The sequence below is a fragment of the Eretmochelys imbricata genome, chromosome 9, assembly GCF_965152235.1.
Source record: "Eretmochelys imbricata isolate rEreImb1 chromosome 9, rEreImb1.hap1, whole genome shotgun sequence".
In the NCBI taxonomy this organism is placed as follows: domain Eukaryota; kingdom Metazoa; phylum Chordata; order Testudines; family Cheloniidae; genus Eretmochelys; species Eretmochelys imbricata.
This window is the reverse complement of record NC_135580.1, coordinates 6,165,193-6,189,328: the sequence shown is the minus strand read 5'-3', so window position 1 is coordinate 6,189,328 and position 24,136 is coordinate 6,165,193. Positions and strand designations below refer to the sequence as shown.

At 39.9% G+C, this 24,136-nt stretch overlaps 2 protein-coding genes across 2 annotated transcripts in view; one reads left to right on the top strand and one right to left on the bottom strand.

Annotated features, from left to right (window-relative positions):
• Nucleotides 1-24,136, bottom strand: part of PSMD1 (proteasome 26S subunit, non-ATPase 1) — a 126,599-nt gene that overhangs the window by 56,934 nt on the left and 45,529 nt on the right. The gene's annotated exons all lie outside the window — the stretch shown is intronic.
• On the top strand, nt 5,169-17,139 carry HTR2B (5-hydroxytryptamine receptor 2B). Its single transcript, XM_077826596.1, has 3 exons — nt 5,169-5,517; nt 13,484-13,684; nt 16,250-17,139. The coding sequence occupies exons 1-3, from the start codon at nt 5,169-5,171 to the stop codon at nt 17,137-17,139; spliced, it is 1,440 nt and encodes a 479-aa protein (XP_077682722.1).

Here is a 24,136-nt window from a genome sequence, read left to right as displayed (position 1 = left end):
GTATCTTTTAATGTACTTGGGTACTTTTCTGGATTTTTGAGGGGGGGGGCGGGGGGGTGTTAGAGATTCAGACACTAGCAACCGTTTCATTAGCTTATTGTCATATTCCCAAACTCTCTTGCAAAGGGAAAAAATAGTTCAGCCAAGTCTCAACCATGGAGGAAGACGAGACTTATCTACATTTTCACAGTAGGTGCAAGCCTGGCACCACTGAAATCAATGGGAGCTTGGGCGTGGCTTCAACAGGGCTAGGATTACACCAAAGACGTTTTTCAAAATTTAAAAAAAATTAAAGTAAAAGCTGAGCAAGGGCTTGGAAGATGGAGATAACATGCTGATGTAATGAGGTCTTGGAATAGATGGGGGGCGGGGTACCTTGTATTGCTGAATAAGAGTCACAAAGGAGTATATACAAGTGATGTCACTGGTTTGAATTAAGCCGAGGTCAGTGGCAAGCAAAATGCTTTAACACCTACTGTCTGGTGGTCAGTATAAAAGGTGTGGGTGACCTCAATCCAGATGTGTACATCAGAAAAGTCAGCAGGGAGAGAAAAGACCTTGTGACTGGGCCACCAAGAAGTTATTTTTCCTGTCTACAAAAGGACACCAATCTACATCCTACGTGGTGTGTTCCTTGCCTACGGCATGGCTTTGTCTATGCTAGCACATTTCACAGCCTTGAGTCACCCCAGAAGAGCTCCACTGAAGCGAGCAATGGTGGAATTGAAGCTATAGGGTAGACAAGACTCATTCGTTTTGATCGCTCATCCGGCCCCTCTCAAGGTGGTGATTTATGGCTATGAAGTTTGCTAGTGTTAGGACAGCACAATTTGGCTTTAGCACATGGAAGCGTCTTCTATTTTTCATCCTCTCTTCCTTCATTTCCCTCACTCTCTCCCACTTTCTCTAGCTACCTCTTAACCCTCAAGTAGCTCAACAAATCAGAATAACTAACAAATAGGATGGATTTTCAGAAACAGCGTCCATTTTGTGCCTACAAACAAATGCAGGTGCATTTCATAGCACTTAATCTCCGCTTAGAATCATACAATACCAGGGTTGGAAGGGACCTCAGCAGGTCATCTAGTCCCACCCCCTGCTCAAAGCAGGACCAACCCCCAACTAAATCATCCCAGCCAGGGCTTTGTTAAGCCTGACCTTAAAAACCTCTAAGGAAGGAGATTCCACCACCTCCCTAGGTAACCCATTCTAGTGCTTCACCACCCTCCTAGTGAAAAAGTTTTTCCTAATATCCAACCTAAATCTCCCCCACTGCAACTTGAAACCATTACTCCTTGTTCTGTCTTCTGGTACCACTGAGAACAGTTTAGATCCATCCTCTTTGGAACCCCCTTTCTGGTAGCTGAAAGCAGCTATCAAATCCCCCCTCATTCTTCTCTTCTGCAGACTAAATAATCCCAGTTCCCTCAGCCTCTCCCCATAAATCATCTGCTACAGCCCCCTAATCATTTTGTTGCCCTCCGCTGGACTCTCCAATTTTTCCACATCCCTTCTGTAGTGGGGGGACCAAAACTGGACACTACGCCAGGTGTGGTCTCACCAATGCCATATAGAGGGGAACAATCACTTCCCTCAATCTGCTGGCAATGCTCCAATTTGTACAGCCCAAAATGCCGTTAGCCTTCTTGGCAACAAGGGCACACATCCTTCTTGTAGTGTGGGTCCCCAAACTGGACACAGTACTCCAGATGAGGCCTCACCAATTACGAATAGAGGGGAATGATCACTTCCCCCAATCTGCTGGCAATGCTCCTACTTATACAGCCCCAAACATCACTTATACAGCCACTTGATGAGGCCTGCAAACCAGGTAGAGATCTGTGGACTAAAAACTGCCCTCATGATTATTTTCACTATAAAAATCATATCTGCAGTTACATGCAGGCATAAAATCAAAGACCTAGTTGAAGCCTTGAGAAAACTGGATAAAAATGGTCACTAGAGTGATATTTTCTTCTCTTTGCATTAATTTCAGTTTTATTTTCATGTGCATGATATTGTTTATTTTTCTGATACTTCAAGAGGGAACATGATGGTTAGATGCAGGTGGCAGTTACCGCACCTGGACTTTTCATTTCCTAAAATAATTTTTTTTCAGAAGATAAAATGTCTCGGACCCTATGAGACCCCTAGGGATTGAGATAACAGGAGATCTTCCATCCTAGTTCCCTTATTTTATATAAGGGGCATACATTTTTCTGGAAATTCTATTCCACCTTCTATTATGCAGATATAAGATATGTGTGTGCCATGTAGACATGTCAGAAAAAATGGAAGTAATTCTGTAGCATTTATTTTTCATAACGTAGGCAACTGTATTAAGGCATTGGAATACTGGATGTCATTTGTGACTCTCCATCCCATCTGCTCGGCGGGGAAATAGAGGATCCTTAAAATAAATTGTTCACCGTAGTTGAAAAAGATATTGACAGCCCACAATAGGAAACAATTCCATGTTAAATTTAAAGCTTACAGAGCAAAGTGGGAACAGAGTGTTTTTTTTAAAACAGTATAAATAGATGCAAGTGCTGGTACGATCATCTCTTTAACCATTCACATATTACTTGCCCAGGCCTAATCTGGTTCCAAGTGGGAGGAACAAGCTATCATGTTATTAATGTAATTTAATTTTCCATTCATCCATGTGAAATTAGTACAAAATATGAGCATATTAGTACTATATAACCATCACTGTAATACAATATGAATGTACAGAATTAACATGGTGGAAAGAATATACTACAAACAGATTCTATGACCTGAGCAATAGGACCATGAAATGGTTAAAATACAAGAATGCATATTTTATTTTTTTCCTATTAACCAGCAAGTATTAAATGGGGGGGGGGGGGAAGAAAAACCTTTTCTTTGACATAAAGAAATCCTGAACTACTTTATCTGTAATGTGCACTGTTAATCTTAAGAGGTTGCTGTTCAGGTTCAAAAAATGTCATATATTAAATTATTTCCATAATTTATTTACAGCAGATTTTTCTCTTCACCTATGTGGATTCCAGGAAGTGGATGCAATTTTTAAAAATTAATACAGAATGAATCATGATTCACTGGGGACCTGGTCCTGACAGAGCACGACGAGTATAAGCAATTCACTAAATTTAATGGTCTGTGATATACAAGTTGATCTAACTGATCTAATGGTCCCTTCAGCCTTAAACTGTAGAAATCTATGACCTCACCTATGTCTGATTATTACACACTTGCCATGTGGCTGTCCTCAGAAGTAAATTCAATTTCTGTTTTATAGATGGGATGTATGATCAAGTTAACAACTTTCAACTGTGTTGGAAGGTAAGAATAGAAAATACTCTTAAGTAATAAAAAGCAGCTGTATCTAGGAAGGCTTAAAGTGACAGTGCATGCATTTAAAAGGATATGTTAGAACACACTTTTCTAAAACAAAACACTTCAAAGCCTAACAAACTAACAGAAGAGTTTACACTAACTCTCAACTTTCCAGGGTTAACTGTGCTCATGTTGAGAGAGAGAGAGCGAGCCGAGAACTACTTTGAATACAGTTGTATACTGTAGTGTGAAGCGTGGTCATACACTGCATCTGCACATCCAGACACAGGGACAAGGAATGTACACTATAGGTCTGGAGCACTAAATAAATAAAAAGGAAATAACCTTCCTTGGCTCTTTTCCAGCTGTAAAAAAAACCCACTCATTTATTTCCTTGTTTTCAATCACTGGAGCTGGATGCACTGGAATGAGTCAATCAACAAACGATAGCAGCAGACGGCAAGTTTTGCTAACAAACGCAGAGAAAACTGCACACAGAATGAGAGGCAGGAGAAGAACTGTGAAACACTCAAGAGACATGCATTAAGCATGTAAGTAAGATCCCCAAAAGACCAGGAGAAGCGGAAAACCAAGAACTCTGCTTTAAAAAAAAAAAAAAAAAAAACAATGTGGCAAGAATTATTTTTCCCCTCCATTCAATACCAGTTGGAGAAAATACACACAAAGAACTTGACTTTAAAAACAAAAGAAATTCAAACTTGACGTTTAAAAACAAATGGGAAGGTATGGACAAAGGTTTTTGTTTTAAGAAGATTCCAAGAGGAATGAAATACTTGTCTTCTAGAAAGTGATGTTAAAAAATTATGTGCTGAAATCCAGCATGTGATGAAAAAGAAGATCAAACTGCAGAAGAAATTTAACTCTCTCGAACCCTCAGGGAAACAAAATCCAAGAGAAATCTAAGGTAAGGCTTTCTTCACAGAAAACCTGCAATGAACCAAATCTAGAAAATATTTAAACATATGGCTATTTAAAGTGTCTGCTTGTAAGAGGGAAAAGCAAGCGATAAGACTTCAGCAGAGTTTAGAGCTCGGGGAGGCTGTGTTTAATTAAAGTCTTGCTCAAGCCTTAAAGAAAGGAGCTCCAAACAGTGCGGATTTTACGTGTCCCTCCCATTTAAATAATGAGTAACTTTAAGATGTTCGAGTTCCATAAATTGTCTACGACTCTCTTGAGATGTAGTCACCAGTGTTTTACTGTTAGCTGCTCTCTGACCTACATCTGATAAATGAGGGACTGTAGCCATTAAAGAAATCTTCTATATCATTCGCAACCATGCTCTGGGGGATGATAGCTCTTTGGGGAAACAGGATTCTTAACAGGGGAAATATAGGTACTGTACTCTGCCTACATGCATGCTAATATAGACTAGACACTCAGAGGAGGAGTTGTACATACACAGCATAAGCATCAGGTTTTTGCACTTTGTAAATAAAAAATGATGCAATCTATATATTTTGTATGTAGGGGGAAGCTTTCGGCATGCAACTTCACACACCATATTTCCTGCTGTAGGAAGATACAAGAAGCTAAAAACTGTCGCCTTCTCGCAGCCATTGAATTCTCTCATAAACCCTTCTGAAACCTAAGCTTCTCTAGAAGAGTAATCAGACCACTGGACCCTGCCAGCCAGAGTCAATACTTTCATTTTTAAGAGGAACGTGCATGCAGTAAGGAACGGAATACAAGTTTAGATCTAACGCTCTGGCATGGGTGCAGCATATCACAGCATCAGATGACCGGTTTACCTTACTGACCATGCTGACCTTTCTTCAGGATCGTACCGGACCAGAGAGGAACAGCCAGCTGCTATATCTTACAACATGTCTGAGCAAAACTCAATTCCTGAATACATCCTGCTGGGTACAAAGACGTCCTATCCCTTAAACGGGTATGGATCTGGCAATGGATCTTTGACACAGCTCTCAGTAACAGGGGAATTCAAACAGAACTACTTGAATGACGAACAGGGGAATAGACCACGGTGGGCAGCTCTGCTGACCCTAATGGTTATAATCCCCACCATTGGGGGGAATATACTTGTTATACTGGCTGTGTCCCTGGAGAAAAAGTTGCAATATGCCACAAATTACTTCCTTATGTCCCTGGCGGTGGCAGACTTGCTGGTTGGATTGTTTGTGATGCCGATTGCCCTTATCATCATACTGTTTGGTAAGTATTTCAATTTGTTCCTGCCATCAAGCTTCCATAAGTGGAGCAAATATGCTAAATATACTTTAAATAGGACAACTGCTTGTTTACTTACCCCGCTTAATTGTGATGATGTTATTTTCTGTGAGCATATCTGGCTAAACACTTCTCAATTCCCCCTACCTCTAATTATAAGATACACTTTCTCAAGAGGCAAGCTTAAACAAATCCACTACGAATATCCTTTCCCTTGTCTCCCACCCCTTTATCGGAGAAGCTAACTACACCTCTGAGGAGCAACTACACCTCTGAGGAGCAACTACACGTACCACACACTGGACAAAAGGTATAGGGTGAATGATTATTGGCAGTGCAATGCTGAACATCCACTCTCGTTAGATATTATACTCATAATAGAAATTTTCGCTTTCGGAAGTGCTAAGCAGTTTGGGATAGTTGCATTGGACTGAATAGCTTTTCACCACATCACAAGGAGTTGGTACCACTCAGTGAGAACAATTTTCGGTATCATTTATATAACCCAGGTACACGTTTCAGATAATCTCTGGGATCACTGACGGCAACAATTCTAAGGTGTCACTTGCAGAAAAACTGATTTTTCAACTGCCCTAGGGAAATGGCAAGATTCATAATGCACTCCAAAGAGAGATGGTCCATCTGTCCAGCTAGTCCAATATCAGGCCATCTGTGCACCTGATGCAAGAGATCCAGGTTTCCATTTACCCCGACTCATGAGGAATAAAACAGATTTTGATGAGATTATACGCTGGAGTTTGACATTTTCTTGTTTATTCCATAATGACTAACAAAAACATTCATATTTTCAGGGACCTATTATTTAAAATGTTGTATTTATACGTAATTTGGTAACAATTTTATGGGAAATTTTCTGAATGGTTTTTCTTTTGTTGTTGTTGTTATTGTTTAAACTTGCTTAAAATTTTTTTTAGTTGTAATTTTTTTTTTTAATCTATTTGGCAAATATTCAGATGTATAACAGCTACAGTGATGTTGTGTCTATTTTTTCAAGTGAACCCCATGCAATACCCCCATGCTGGTAACCAAACCTTTGAGATAAAGTGTACCACTGACCCATAACTAATGACAGACAGCAGAAGTTCTGTGTTTTTATATTAAATCTCTAAGGGTTGATCTTGGGACAGCAGACACAAATTTAAAGTATTAAATGCATAGCGGTAATCAGCAGACCTACCTCTCCACAAACGACTGCTGTCAATTTGGTGACAGTTTCTCTTAAGTCATAAAAATGCCTCACAGTTAGTTTCTCTATATAAAGTGTTACTCAATATATAAAGATGTCAAACTGACTACAGAACAATCAACACAGTAAAGATAAGGGGCATGTTCTTTTCAAGCAACAGTTTCTAGAAAATGACTATGCATAACTAGTATACAGTTTTCCAATTGGAAAGAAAAAAATCTGTTTCAAAATGTACACAAATTTTGAGATCTTAATATAAAATTTTCATAGTTTTTCTTTAAAAAAAGCTCAAATAAGACTAATCCCCTTTCCCAATACCTCATTTACAGAGCAGAAGACAGTGTAAGAAATATAGGCTGAAAGAAGACACCTTAAAGAATCAGAAAATTATTAATAAATCATCATAAATAAGCCAAATCCGAATAGCAGCCAATACAATGTGAAGCTAAACTTTATCTTTCTGAATTTCACTAGTCTCCCAATAACCGATTTTGCCTAATTTTCCTACTTTTTCTTTTATTGCTACTTAATCTCTCAATTAATCCGGAGCTAAAGCTGTTGTAACCAAGGTTAAAACATGCTAGGAATCTTAATTTAGAATTCAACAAAAGCATCTTTCATGTTGCAGGATGTTTTAAAGAAAAAAGTAAAATTAAAAATAATTAAATGGGTGTAGTAAGGCCATGGCAGGCACTTCACATAACTGACCAATGCTAAACACTGAAATTACTTCTATAAGATGTCTCCTTGGCAGCAAAATAGAAAAACATTTTGCCTCCTCAGCAGCTGGTGGAAGATGCTGAGGTGTTTATAGAAAGTTCAGACCAGGAGCAAAACGTTAGGGGTTGTTGGACTGGAACAAGATGGTTAAGCACATAACAAGACCACAATATCTAAGGTTTATTAACCAGATAACTATTTGAACAACAGAGAATAATCACTGACAGAGGCAGCCAATTAAAATCTACCCTTCCCATGTTTTCAGACAAGAACATTTTCATAATAGTGAAATAAGCATGTGCCAGCTATTGATACAGAATACAAATATTTTGTCTCTGATTTTTGACTTGTATCTCATTACATGGCAGATATGTGGGGAAAGGTGTGAACTATTTAAAATGCAGCAGCAGCAATCACTTTAATCTTTGCTAGTAACATGCAACAATATGTTTAAACGTAAAATCCACGACAGAGACTGACTCCACCCAGCGAATACTTACAAAAGTTAACACTAATAAACTTAATTGTTCCAGTAATAGAGGCTCTTTTTACACATTTGACCTGTAACAACTTCACTAATATAGTGGTGTTCTTAAATGAAATAGTATAAACTTCAGAGTGAGTGATTGAGCCATATTTCAATGCTGATGGAATGCACATGGTGGCTTTAATTTAAAAAAAACTTTAAAATGTCAGAATGTGTGAACTGTTCATTGTTTTTATTGAACTGCTAAATTGTTTGCACTGCTTTCATTAACAGGTTAGCATGTTAGTAAATGGAAGTATGCTCTGTTGTCTCCATTAATAATATTTGAAACCACTGGCTATAGCCGACAAAAGCTTATGCCCTAATAAATGTGTTAGTCTCTAAGGTGCCACAAGGACTTCTCATTGTTTTAACAAAAGGTTTTGTTACTGATCTGCAAATACGATCAACAAGTACTTGTGGGAGAGGGGATAGGAGAATCATAAGGTTGCAAGAGACTACAAGTGTCATCTAATTTAACCCCTGGCAAGATGCAGGATTTGTTGTGTAAAGATCCTTCTCTTTTCTATGAGGTTTGAGGCTGGAAGCTCAGTACCTGAGATTTTAGGGAGAAAGCTGTTTGAGAGTATATCGTGATTTTCCTTTAACTTAAAAAAAAAAAAAAAAAAGAAATCAGTATTCCTAGTGTTGATGTATTTCAAGGGCGCAAAATATCCTTTAAATAAAAGAACATGTCAATTTTCTGAGCAGTAAACTATTATAATGTCCATCACCCAAGAAAACTGGGAATCTCAAGCACTCTCATGCCAGTTATAGTTAGGTTACATTGCAAATCATTCATCTTTCCTTCATTTATGGGAATATAGTGAAGATAGAAAGTAAACAATTGTGAAAAGACTCCAGAAATATCACCAAAAGAGATCAGACCAACTTCATGGATGGCTGACTATTTTCAAAATCTGCAAGACGGAAGGAAACTAAAACAGTTTCAGGACAATTTTAATAAAAAGCATCTTTAGTTAACTATTAAATAAAGGTACTTTGGTAAATAACTTCTCCCCGACTGCAATTTTAGTTATATGGATCAAGAAAATTTAATGTAATCATTCAAGCTGAATAAAAAAGCAAGAAAAGCAGCTAGGAAATCAAAGTCAATGAAGGCCCCGCCATCAAGTATTTTCATCAGGATAAACCATACTTGAGAGGCTACACACGCAGTAACTTCTAAAATAAAGCCTGAGCTTACATCGATATGGAAGAAAAAAAAAGTCAAACTTCCACCTCAATAAAAAACCTTACATCAACAAAATGACTCATAATGAAATCCCTTACAGGCAACAAATTTCAATAGACTATAGAGCACATTACAACAAAGGTGAAAATAATAATTTCCAACACTTATGTGAAGGACTTCCTTTATCTCACTTACATGAATACATAATTAGTGCCGTCTAATCATAAGCATTCAAAGAATCTTTCAAGGGCTTAAATCAGGAGCAGCTCCTCTATACTGTATCTAGTTTTAAGGATTACCTTGAAAACCCATATTCCCTATAAAGCTTTCCTCCTCATTTCAGTAAATCAAAGCCAGAAATTGTCTGTAAAAACCCATCGTTTACTCAAGACAAACAAAAAAAAAAACGAACATTGGAGCTCCAAAATCAGGAATATTTTATTAAGAAAAAAACAAGTAATTGGGACATTTAAAAATTTACATACCTTTAAAAAAAATCTACATTCCTATTACCAAGAGGCAGCATTACAGAATAAGCTTTAAACACACAGCTAATTATTTGCCCCAGACAAAACAGACATTTGTGATGGGAGAAATCACTATTTCTAAAATCCCAAACTAAACCAGACCTGTTAAAAACTTTACCTCCCTGCTCCATTATTTCATGTATGCGAGTTTTACTTTCAAACCAGAGTTTATGAATATTTACACACCGGGATAATACATTTATCCAACAGGTTACTATAATGCTCAAGGATCGAAAACTGTTCTACAAGTATTTGAGGAAGGCTCTTTCTATTATGTTTCCTCTCCCAATCCCCAAGTTTCAGAAATATCTGAAATGACAATTCACAGACAGAAAACTCTACTATGTACCTGAAGAGGTGGAGATCATGAAAATGCAACCATTAAATATATTTTTGGAAGGCAGAGATTTATTTTTAACAAATATTTTTCTTCAACACCTTCTTACATGTCTGCCAGTCTTGGTCAGGATTCTATAAAGGGCAATTTGCCACAAAATGGTAGAGAATCATGTAGAGAATTTTTTGTTTGATATACTAGGATTGTTTGTATGTACCTAATATTACAGGATACAGAGGACAGAACCCATGCCTACTGATTTAAGTGGTGGCAGGATCAGGTAACTGAAAGGGCCCTGGTGGCAGTGCCAGATTGGGAAGCAAACATTAGTACCCAGGGTAACAAGACCAGCAAAGCAAAGAGGATAGCCAAAAATGGTCCTCAAACACTCCGATGAAGTGGATTTTAGCCCACGAAAGCTTATGCTCAAATAAATTTGTTAGTCTCTTAGATGCCACAAGTACTCCTCATTCTTTTTGTCATTTCAGAGCATTCATCTTTTATCACACGTATTTGCAAATAAGTCAACAAGATTAAGGAATACAGCAAGAGATGTCACGTTATTAATCTAGCAAAGTAGTTTTCAATCAGGGCAACACTTACCCCTGGTGGGTACGTAGAGGTCTTCCAAGGGGTACACCAACTCATCTAGATAATTGCCCAGTTTTACAACAGGCTACATAAAAAACACTAGTGAAGACAATACAAACTAAAATTTCATACGGACAAAATGAGAAAGTAAGCAATATTTCAGTAATAGTGTGCTGTGACACTTTTGTATTTCTATGTCTGATTTTGTAAGTAAACAGTTTTTGAGAGAGGTGAAACTTGGGGTATTCAAGACAAATCAGACTCATGAAAGAGGTTCAGTAATCTGGAAAGGTTGAGAACCATGATCATATTGAGCATTTCTTAATACAGAACTACAAAATGACAGTGTTAAAATTGTAATTTTGTTTCAAACAAACAAAGATTTAGGATGACTATATCCCTCGTTTCTCATCAACTACTGTATTCAAAAACTCTGGAGTAATTTTTGGTGGAAAAACCATATCTTACACAAGTTCATAATATGAGAGGCTGCTACTCCTCTCCTCCCTCTATCAAAGAAAAATATAAACAGAAAAAGCTTTCTACATTTACATTGTGGTCAGCAATTACTAAAAGCTTTGCAGATCTTATAAAAATTTTCAAGGCTTCATTGCATACAAAAAAAACTTGAGTTCAGAACAAGGAAAGGACAGCTCCATTGCCAAGCATTCAAGGATGCCTTTTGTAAGGAACGGGTTAACTGAAAATGAAGAAAATCCATTTTACTGCAATGCACATGTCCCCTCTCTGCAAGGCTACCATTTATGAGATACCATCTAAGGAGTACTGTATAAGGACTTTTGATAGGAAACACTGAATCATTCATTTGAAATTCAGCTATTAATGCCAACTGAACATCCTTTAGTATGCAAAATGTACACGTTTGCAGTTCACACCTCATCGTCAGAACTGTGCTAACTTCACTTATTTCAGCCATAGTAGAGTTCTTGCCTTTTTAGAGAGAAGCTCAGCATTCCAAACTTACCAAATTAATTGGTTGTTTTAACTACTTATTTTTTCTGGCATGCTGACTTACATAGTTGGTTGAATGACTACACGACAGGCCTTTTAGGTTAAAAAAAAAAAAAAAGATATATCTTACAGCCTAATGAAATTGTGCACAGAAAGGTAAAAGTGAATGTGTGTTGAATGCTCTAATAATGTATTTTTCCATATATCTGCACCCTACTTCATTAATCAACTTTAAATTATTTTCTGTAACTAAGTTTCCGCTCTGCCTGATACTCAGGAATCATGCAACTGAATATCAAGACTTGTGGTTAGTTTATTCAAAAGTAGTTAATCTTTTTCCATTATGCCTGACCTCCTATTGCAATCTCATCTGGAGCTCACTGCTTTAGGAGAGGTGCAGTAATATTCTCAGTCTCCATCCATTTCTTTCCTTGTCCAGATGGCTAAGTCTCAACATATACATCAGGGCAGACCAGCGTAATTTCAACAATAGTTTCAACGCAATTTTCCCCATTCCCCTTTGCTTGAAACTCAAAGCCACTGCACCACCATATCATTTCACAATAGTCTCAGCGCGAAATCAAGCTTCAAATCTTAAACTGCTGCAACATTACACCGTTGATAAAATAACGGACTCAGTTACTACATGAGTTCATTTAACATTCTCAGGACAGTCAGTCCTTGTTTATTCACAGCAGGGAGTTCAAAACTAAATATGTTTAACCCATCATTTTACAAAGAGCTGATAATTTTCTGGCAGTACCTTAACTGCACCTACAGATCAGTACGTTCTTATACATACAAAACACTAACGCACCTTTTAAACTCAACAGCCACCCAGCAGCAGTGGCTTGTGACACAAACCACTTGTAAATGAGATCAATTAGTTTATAAAAAAACTGAATAGAGCTTCATTAATGTCCATTCGCTGATGTTCAGCGTAGAAAATATTTATGAGATCTTCACTGGGGAAGACACAGCTCTCAAATACCAACCCTTTGGAAGGTGAAAATACAAAGTGAACGTCCCAATCCTGAACAGAAAGCAGCTGATGGACTATTTTACTTCCTACACAGATAACATTAAAGCAGATTAGCCCTAGTCAAAAATACAACTTTTAAGACTGTGTGTAGAAGCCTGAGCTATTGCTCTTGAAAATGACGTGAAGGGGAATTAGTCAATTTCTTTTGAATAAAAATAGGTATCCACTCACTGATGGCAGAGTCCTGTTGAGCCGCCACACATGTGATGCAGTGACACGGCAAACCCTTTCATTATAAAACTGTATGCACTAGAAAGACTGTTCAAGACATCCCTAACCCTGGAACTTAAGCCATGTCTCTCCATCGCTATGACAGACAAGTCACCACTTATTTTCTCCATTGTTAAATATACCTCTAATCCAGTGGACTTTATGGAGATAGTAACTGTGAAATACAATCAACATGGTTTGTTATTAATCTTGCTTATTACAGTAGTGTCTGGGGACCAACCAAGATCAGGGCACCCTATTGGGCTAGACACTGTACAAAGTTGTAGACAGTCCCTCCCACGAAGAGTTTACAAGACAGACAGACAAAGAGAAAGGGAAATAGTATACAAGACATCACTGTGATGGCAGCAAGCATTAGTTCTACCATTTTCGGCAGGGGAATTTGGGGCTGGGGGGGGGGAATCATATGAGGGATTAGCTAAAGAGAAAAACAAGGGAAGGAAGAAAGGAGAGGAGAGAAAGGTCTGAGGGCAGGTATGGAGTAAGGTATGATTCCAAAGAGTTTATTAAGAGGCTTCTATGACATGCATGAAGGAGAAAATACATACTGAACACTCAAAGGACATTAGAAATAAACCTAATAGCTTTCCTGTTTTCTTTCAGATAACGCATGGCCGCTTCCACCTGACTTGTGCCCTGTCTGGCTATTTCTTGATGTCCTCTTTTCCACAGCATCCATTATGCATCTCTGCGCCATCTCACTGGACCGTTATATTGCCATAAAAAAGCCAATCCAGGCCAGTCAATACAACTCTCGGGCTACAGCTCTCATCAAAATAACTGTGGTGTGGCTTATTTCAATAGGTAAGTGGGGTTTTTGATACTGGAAAGGGGAGAGAAACCCTTTCACTACTAAATCATTAGTTCAAAACTGGGGCAAGACTGCAAATGGCAAAGTACTAGCTGACGGCAGCCTATATCAACGGAGCTGATCTCGGTCCATTTCCTAGTGAGCAGGTGGCTACGTCACAAAATCCATTTAACAGGTACTAGCTGGCAGATTTATTGGAGAGGTCAAGGACTGAATAGGAACGAAGTTCAAAGATTTTTTTTTCCACCCACAGAAGGATGCAACACACAAAGGGGCAGCATGGGGTAGACTGCATTGCAGCTGCTTATGTTGCATCTTTTTTAGGGATGCGAGACTTTAGGTTCCAGTGCCGGCAATCTGATGCCTGTCAGTAACAGATTTGATTTTAAGCCCTGAAACTGTTGCTGCTGAAATTCCTGCCTCATTTAAAACTACCCAAGGAGAAAAAACTGGATAATAGGGTTGAGAATTTTGTTTTAAAGCTGTGCAGAAAGAGGGATAACTACGTAAAAATTTCATCTTTCAATCACGGATTCAAGTAAGTGAGCTCCCAGTAACATTCATTTCAGAAATTAAGGTGTGCTGTCAAGATACAAAAAGTCAAAGCTTAAGTGTTTAAAAAAAAAATCTATTTATAAGTGAAATGCAAAATGTAATGGTTTATATCAGTGGTTCTCAACCAGGGGTCTGGGGCCCCTGGGGGGCCGCAAGCAGGTTTCAGAGGGCCGCCAAACAGGACCAGCGTTAGACTCGCTGGGGCCCATGGCAGAAAGCTGAAGCCCCACAGCATGAGGCTGAAGCCCGGAACCCTGAGCTCTGCTAGCCAGGGCTGAAGCAGAAGCCTGAGAAACTTAGCTTCTCGGTGCCCTCTGTGGTTTGAGGGCCCGAGCAATTGCCCTGCTTGCTACCCCTTAATCCTAGCCCTGGCTTTTATACGCAGCAAACCAGATGTTGTGGCATAGGGGGGCCGTAGAGTTTTTATAGCATGTCAGAGGGGCCTCAGAAAGAAAAGGTTTGAGAACCCCTGGTTTATATACACTTCTAAGTGTTTTCTGAACTCTTTGTATATGGCATATGGCTCATCTTTAATACATTTGTGCACAAACGGAACTTCAGACATCGGTTTCAGAGATCAGAGAAGCTAAAGCATTTAGTTCAGATAACTCGTTTGCAATGACAGTAAGATACAGAAGTGGTGCTAGAAAAGCAAATAATGCCACACAGAATGAGCCACACCCTGCCAGGAGCATAAACTATTTTCTCTGGGTAACTTAGGCTACTGATACAGCATAGGTGAAAAGAATTTATAACTATGCTCTTGACCTACATATAAAGAAAAGGAGGACTTGTGGCACCTTAGAGACTAACAAATTTATTTGAGCATAAGCTTTCGTGAGCTACAGCTCACTTCATCGGATGCATGTATGTATCCCTAACAACAGAACTCCCAATATGAATACATTTAGAGGACTACTTTGATGACTGGAGAAAAGATTTATCTCTACTTTAACAGGAGAAAGGAAATTCCAGTGGAGGCAAGACACTTAGAAGCCGACCTTTTAATATCTGATTTACTTCTATTAATCAGCACTGTACTTCTTCCTTTCTTCTTATCTATCATAAAAAGTACTCAACGGCTGAGCCCTGGCTTCTTGACTCAAAGGTTAATTTGAGTCAGTCTTTGTTTTAAATCTTTGCTGTTTCCAAAGGTGTGTCTGTTATTAAGGAAGGGATCAAGTGATTGAAGGCTAGGTCATTTCACAGCTTTCAACCGACACCACTAAGAATGCTGGGGAATGCAGAAGTACAGTAAATCCCTAGATCTTACTGAAAGGTGTTGTAGAGAGTAGCACGGACAACCTTCATCAGACAGGAACCTGTTTTTATCGTCAGATAGATCTTTACCAATACAAATACTGACTGTAATTTCCGTTAGAGAAAATTCATTTAAGACAAGCCCTCTGAGGTATTTTTTTAAAAAACTGTTAAAACAGCAAAGCTTCATTTAAAGACTCTAAATAGCCAAGAGACTTTAAACAACAAACCTATACTGAGCACACATTGCATCACTTTAACCACTTGTATATTCAAGAGAGTCAGCTCAGGTGAAAGGCTGCTGGCTGACTGAGTCTCATCACTTGATGTGCTTCAAGATTAAATAGAGTCAAATTGTGTCTATTTTGTGGATTAGGTCTTCAGAAACCCCAAAAGTTACATTCAGGAAGGGTAGGAGATAGTAGGAAAAAATGTTACTTCAGTATTGCAACTGCTCCAGAGTTTAAATTAATATTAAGGTCTACCCTGATTCCTGAATTGTTTAAGTGTTGGGGTCACCCTCAGTTAAACAAGGCAAGCTTTTAATACCAAGCTTGCTGAATTTATTAAAGTTGTATTTACCCAAATCTCCAGCTAATATTCTTAACTACAGATACTGCTGTGCTCACTTGCTCAGTGTAGCTCTCTCATATCATGCTCCCTTAGGACACTCTGAAAATGCAAAACCAAGTGAGAGATTGAAGAGGATACCAAGCTGAACTATTTCTGTTTTTCTTCTGTAGGCATTGCCATTCCAATCCCGATCAGAGGTATAGAGGATGGAGACGGCACGTCCACAAACATCACATGTGTCCTGACACCCGATCGTTTTCGTGACTTCATCCTATATGGGTCACTAGCTGCATTCTTTGTTCCGCTTGCAATTATGATAGTCACTTACTTTCTGACCATACAAGTGCTACGTAAGAAGGCCTACTTGATCAACAAGCCACCTCAGCGCCTAACTTGGTCTACCGTGTCTACAGTATTCCAACGGGATGGAACACCCGGCTCATCGCCTGAAAAGGTGGCCATGTTAGATGGCTCCAGAAAGGATAAGGTTTTGCCCAGCACAAATGAAGAGATGTTCATACGCAGAATGTCCACTGCTGGAAAGAAGTCTGTGCAGACCATCAGCAATGAACAAAGGGCCTCAAAAGTCCTGGGGATTGTATTTTTTCTTTTCTTGTTGATGTGGTGCCCATTCTTTATAACAAATATAACTTCTGTTTTGTGTGACTCGTGTAGCCAGGAAGTTATTCAAAGGCTCATGGAAATATTTGTTTGGATAGGATATGTATCCTCAGGGGTGAACCCTCTGGTCTACACGCTCTTCAACAAGACTTTCAGGGAGGCTTTCGGCAGGTACATCACCTGCAATTATCGGACCGGAAAGCCAATGAAGGCCTTTCGGAAATGCTCCAGCAGGATCTCCTTCAGAAACTCAATGGCAGAAAACTCCAAACTCTTTATGATGCACGGGATGCGAAATGGAATTAGTCCCGTTATGTACCAGAGCCCAGTGAGGCTTCATAGCTCACCAATCCAGTCATCGTCAGCCATTCTACTAGACACATTGCTGCTCACAGAGAATGAAGTTGATAAAACAGAAGAACAAGTGAGCTATGTATAATGGAATGAAAACCATGTCCACAACTAATTATACGACTACATATTGTACGTAAATATGCTTTATGAAGGATATAAATATTATTGTCTTCTGTTATTTATAACAAGCAAAATCTTACTGAAGCTATATTATATTAATTCATCTCCTCTAAAACTATGGTTCCTTTATCTAGGGTCCCCTCTACTTTACCAATTTAAACACAAATATCCCACAGAAGTAATAGCAATTTCATTCAACTATAGTGAATATCAGAGCATTGTAGTTTAGAAGCGGAGGGGTATAAATAAAAGAAGCTAAGGCAACTCTTGAGTGTGTGACTTTGGTTTTCCATTATCTCCAGCCTTTTCAAAGTACATTTCTAGGAAGACACACACACACAGACACACACACCACTACTTTAATGCTCTCCTTGATCTTATGCTTAAAGCAGATAGGACTCATATAGGCTGGTATTCTGCCCAAGATAGAAGGGATGAAACAACCAAGTGCACACAGGCTTGTTGAAATGCCAGAGTTCTGATTTAAACATCTGTCGAGCATACAGAACATATGACTTTATGATAGCACACAAGGGATCAGTACAGCTTTTTATTGGATACTCTCATTCTGTGTATCAAACTATGAGGTAACACTGTTCCAACAGCAGTAACCCACACTTTGTTTCCTACTCACTCCTACTGTGCTGTGGGGAAAGGGTGCCAAAGGAAAATCCACTGGTATCAGAGAGAAATTTTCCCTCGCCCATTCTGCAGGGAGCAAACTCTGTACTTGCCAGTATAATGAGATAGGTTTCAGAGTAACAGCCGTGTTAGTCTGTATTCGCAAAAAGAAAAGGAGTACTTGTGGCACCTTAGAGACTAACCAATTTATTTGAGCATGAGTTTTCGTGAGCTACAGCTCACTTCATCGGATGAAGTGAGCTGTAGCTCACGAAAGCTCATGCTCAAATAAATTGGTTAGTCTCTAAGGTGCCACAAGTCCTCCTTTTCTTTTTATAATGAGATAGAAATTCCACATGCTGAAATTGCCCCCATGTGTTGTTTTCTGCATAAGGGAAAATCTCCTACCTTATTGAATTCTTTTTCCCCTCTGCGGCACTCACACATGGGTTTGTTATTTTCAGATTACTCATGAACATTGAGCTGTTAGTTTATTTTATCGGAAGAAAAGCTGAGGCATTTATTTTAGGAAGAAGGATGACATGGCACTTTTCTACTTTGTGTGTGCAACGGGAGGTCAAGAATCTAAGAATGCCTCTTACAGTTACCCCAGTTATAACTGATCTAATAGGTCAAATTCCCATTTTGGGTCCCTGTTAATAAATTAAATCACCTTCCTTGGCCCAATATTTACACAGTCACCAAATGAAAAGACAGAAAAGCCTTTTGCCACATACACTGGAATGTGTGCTGATGGGGATCCTTTTAAACCCTATGCATGAAATCCTAGCCTCCATGAAGTTGATGGAGATCTGCCACTGGCTTCATGGAGTCAAGATTTCAGTCTGAATACACAGGATATACCAAACTGATTCTAGATTTTTGCTAAAATTTGGCCATCAGGAATTTCATTGCCTTAACTGGGGTCAGATGACCTTGGGACAAGTGGACATCGAACGATATAATTGAAAACAACATCGATCAGTTCCAACTACTAGGTCAGGCAGGGTTCTTTTCAACGGGCGGAGAAGAGGGGTGGAATTCAAAGATTCAACACATACCTGGCCATCTATCCTGAACACTTATGCTTTCCACTCTCACAGAATGCCTAAAATATTTTCAGAACGTTAAACAAGTTATGTAAGCTCATTTGTAACTCTGGCACTCATCTTTTATGTAAACATTTTAAAATATTGCCATAAAAACAAGATTTACCAACTGTCTAACAACAGTTAGGGTTTCCTGAAAATTCAGTATTTTGGTGGCTTCAGCCTTTACCTCCTCAGATAAAGTTTGTGAAACTGTGGTCTGCTAAGCAAGCATGTTTTAAAATAGTTTGTACTAAGACAGCAGACAATATTAACTTAGTAACCAATCTAAGAGTAATTAGTAATGCTGATAACTTGGGCCCTGACCAGCTACAGATATCTTCAGATTCTATCCTGTTTCTTTTTTGTTTTCTTTTAAAGAGCAGGAGGAAGAGGCATTCTTAAAATTAAGCTCAAACACGTATAGGGAACTATGAAACCTAAAACTAGTAAAGCGGTCTTTACTCCCTCTGGAACGTGATCGAAGCACAGCCTCTTCCTTCAGCTTTGAAGCAGTTATTGCTTCCAGCCTCATACCCCAGGGTACACCAGTGTGCATTAATGACGATAATGCACTCACAAACATATGAAAATGTATTACCAGGGAAATAGAGCAGGGTGAAACTCAAGTCACTTAGGCCTTTAATGCCTTAATTTATCAGCAGGAGAGAACAATAACGTTACTTTGTATTTATACAGCAACTTTCATCAGAGGATGGCAACACCCTTTAAAAAAGGGATGAAGTCACTTTCTTAAGAAGAGGAAATTAGGGAGTTAAGAGCATGTGACTTTCTTCAGACCAGAGTGAGTCAGTGACAGAGTATGGAAAAAAACAAATCCAAACCCTCCTGAATTCCAGCATCCTGCTTGACGACTGAGCTTTTCCTAGAAAAGGGAAGATAGCAATGGTAGGATTTTTTTCTTTTTTTGGGGGGGGGGGGGGGGGAGGGGCATAATGCCAGTTTAGCTCCTTCAGAGTAGGTAACACTGGAAGCGCTAATGAAATTGGACAACTTGGTGTTTTAGGGTTCACTCCTACACCCTTTCAAGCCAGTGGGAGTGTTGCCATCGACTTCAATGGGTGCAGGAACAGGCCCCTTGGATCCTGCCAAGGTGATGCTGTTCTAATCAGGTTCAGATGACATGGAGTTTAAAATGGTGTAAGCAGCCAGTAGCCTAACTACACTACGGCTCCCAAAGCTAGTACCAACAAAGGACCTACTAGAACATTTCCACATTGGCTAGACCTGTACACTAATGCACCTCAACTGAATTAGAAAGAATTACAGATTCTTAATTAGAATTAAAGAATCAGAAAGAATTTACATCTAACAACTTTCTGCAGCCCTTGCAACAGAGTCATCTATGACACAAATCTACAAATATGTGCTGCTAAAGGAAAGGGAGTCCCTTTATCTCTCCCAACAAGCTGTAAAAACCTAACGCAATGCCTACTGCAGATCCGGGGGCTCAAAAACTTTGACAGTTCCAGATGATTCAGTTTCTTCTTGGGAAGGAAATCATAATTTCCCAAAGCTATTTTAATTTTTACAGTCTGCAGGCACTCTGTCATCTTTTCACAGTTTTCATTTATAACCTGTATCAGCTTCAGCACAAAGCTTCCCCCCACTCCCCTTCTTTAAGCTTTTAATGCTCCTTTTTAAAGCTAATAAAGCCCATGCAGCAAAATTATTTATCTACAGAATGGAAAGCACTAAAGATAACATCCTTCCAAATACATTTTGTATAAAAGAGAACCTGAAGTAACAATACCAGAGAATTCCAGGAAAGGGATTAAAAACTTGTTTCATTGGTAGTTATATTACATTTTTCCTACCCCTCCCCGCACCTCATTAAGCAATAAAAAAAAATAAAACATTGGAATCCTTTTCTACTAGTCTAAATTTCTGCTTGATACCTCTGTCATCATAAAGCCCAGTAGCAATGGGTTGTTACAGCTGTGAATAGCAGACAAACTTCAAGGGAGAAAAAGCTGAAAATCAAAAGCCTCAATTCGATCTGCATTATCTTCAAAATATTTTTAGAAGAAAAATTTAGTTTAAGGGCAACAAAAATATTCAACCAACTTCAGGTATATACCTAATGGAAAATACTGCACATTATCACTCATCTTATAAGGAGGATGCTCTGAAACCACACTGGGTATAAGTGTGTTCAAATTCAGATTTGCACTGTTCTGGTAGCTGTGTTGGTCGCAGGATACTAGATACACAAGGTGAGTGAGGTAATGTCTTTTATTGAACCACCTTCTGCTGGTGAAAGAGACAGCTTTCAAGGTAGACAGAGCTCCTCTTTGGGTCAAATTCATAGGTGGTCTGATCACAGCAGACAAGTAAATGCACTAGAACGATTTGCAATCAAAGAAATATCAACCTTCCTGAAGGGGGAATATTTAAGACGACAAACTAACCCCGCACGCAGTTCACTTTGGATTGTCTAGCACCACAATAGTGCCAAGAGACTAAGTTTTTGAGGAGCAGGGCATGGGTTCATACAAATTAGCAAGTCATAAAAAACGGTCAGATGGCAGACAATTACATCCATCCTCATGCTGAACGTGCATATCAGGTAAAATTCCTCAACCTTCTTCAGGAACTGTTTTAGATTTAAAAAAACAAAAACAAAAAACCAGCTCTCTAATGTGCTTCTGACGAAAGCTACTGGATGCCTAAGGAAAGCAAGTGGTTTATTTAGTCATGTAGACCCTATCTTGGGAAGGAAAAACAGGATTGGCAATGAAAGGGTACAGCAAAAGCACAGACAGCAGTATTAGAAGTTTCTCCTCTCACTCCACCAACCACCTCAACTATGGCCGAGGATGGAGCACCCTGAAGGAGCGAAAGGTAATTTAGCTCATCTGCTGTCTCTTTGGTAGAGCTGACAGTCTGTAATAAGAATCCCAAGTCAAAGTCCAGTTTGTGTCCTAGTCGTAGGCCTTGTCTACACTAGCGGGGGGGATCGTTCTAAGTTACGCAACTTCAGCTATGTGAATAACGTAGCTGAAATCGACGTACTTAGAACTACTTACCGCGGTGTCTTCACTGTGGTAAGTCGATAGCTGGCGCTCTCCCGTCGACTCTGCCTGCGCCTCTCGCCCTGGTGGAGTACTGGAGTCGACGGGAGAGCGCTCGATTTATCGCATCTAGACTAGACGCAATAAATCGACCCCTGCTAGATCGATCTCTGCCTGTCAATCCAGTGGGTAATGTAGACAAGCCCTTAGTGTGTCCCAGAGGATGACTTCTGTGAGAGTAACAGCAGAAAACAAACCCCTGAACAGGCTTTCATGAGCAACTACCTTACCCAAGCAAACATGTATTTCAACAAACCCTCTTTCACCCAGCAAGTAGTGATCGAAATTTCATTGCCAAGGTTTATGTACATCAATAGAAATGCCTATCAGCCTGTCCCAGTTACCCAATTTAGACATTGAGTAAGGAAACCTCAGCCATGTCACAATCCATATCCAGGAAGAGATTGTGTAAGACTAGATTTTAACTTCAAAATCCAGAAAGGAAAAACAGGCTAGTTAGAGAAGAGCATGATTCTATGTAGAGACAAACATCTTGGTGAGAGGACAATTCACAACAGGATATGTCTTCACTACAATTAAAAACCCATGGCTGGCCCATGCCAGCTGACTCGAGCTTGGGCTAAGGGACTGTTTTCATTGTGGTACAGAGATTTGGTCTTGGATTGGAGCCCAGACTCTAGGATCCTGCGAGGTGCGGAGGTCCCAGAGCACGGGCTGCAGCCCAAGCCTGAATATCTTTGACCACGGGATGGAGTTTCAAGAAGGAGGAGTTCCAGGCAGAGACAGGCTCCACCTAACGAAGAGAGGGAAGAGCATCTTCGCAAGCAGGCTGGCTAATCTCGTGAGGAGGGCTTTAAACTAGGTTCACCGGGGGAACAAGACCAAAGCCCTGAGGGAAGTGGGATACCAAGAGGAAGCACGAGCAGGAACGTGCGCGAGGGGAGGGCTCCTGCCTCATACTGAGAAAGAGGGACGATCAGCGAGTTATCTCAAGTGCCTATACACAAATGCAAGAAGCCTGGGAAACAAGCAGGGAGAACTGGAAGTCCTGGCACAGTCAAGGAATTATGATGTGACTGGAACAACAGAGACTTGGTGGGATTACTCACATGACTGGAGTACTGTCATGGATGGATATAAACTGTTCAGGAAGGACAGGCAGGGCAGAAAAGGTAGGGGAGTTGCACTGTATGTAAGGGAGCAGTATGACTGCTCAGAGCTCACGTATGAAACTGCAGAAAAACCTGAGAGTCTCTGCATTAAATTTAGACGTGTGAGCAACAAGGGTGATGTCGTGGTGGGAGTCTGCCATATACCACTGGACCGGGGGGAGGAGGTGGTGGACGAGGCTTTCTTCCGGCAACTCACAGAAGTTACTAGATCGCAGGCCCTGGTTGTCACGGGAGACTTCAATCACCCTGATATCTGCTGGGAGAGCAATACAGCGGTGCACAGACAATCCAGGAAGTTTTTGGAACGTGTAGGGGACAATTTCCTGGTGCAAGTGCTGGAGAAACCAACTAGGGGCAGAGCTCTTCTTGAACTGCTGCTCACAAACCACGAAGAATTAGTAGGGGAAGCAAAAGTGGATGGGAACCTGGGAGGCAGTGACCATGAGACGGTCGAGTTCAGGATCCTGACACAGGGAAGAAAGGAGAGCAGCAGAATACGGACCCTGGACTTCAGAAAAGCAGACTTTGACTCCCTCAGGGAACTGATGGGCAGGATCCCCGGGGAGAATAACATGGGGGGAAAGGAGTCCAGGAGAGCTGGCTGTATTTTAAAAAATCCTTATTGAGGTTACAGGGACAAACCATCCCGATGTGTAGAAAGAATAGTAAATATGGCAGGCGAACAGCTTGGCTTAACAGTGAAATCCTTGCTGATCTTAAACAAAAAAAGAAGCTTACAAGAAGTGGAAGATTGGACAAATGACCAGGGAAGTGTATAAAAATATTGCTCGGGCATGCAGGAGTGAAATCAGGAAGGTCAAATCATACCTGGAGTTGCAGCTAGCAAGAGATGTTAAGAGTAACAAGAAGGGTTTCTTCAGGTATGTTAGCAACAAGAAGGAAGTCAAGGAAAGTGTGGGCCCCTTACTGAATGAGGGAGGCAACCTAGTGACAGAGGATGTGGAAAAAGCTAATGTACTCAATGCTTTTTTTGCCTCTGTGTTCACGAACAAGGTCAGCTCCCA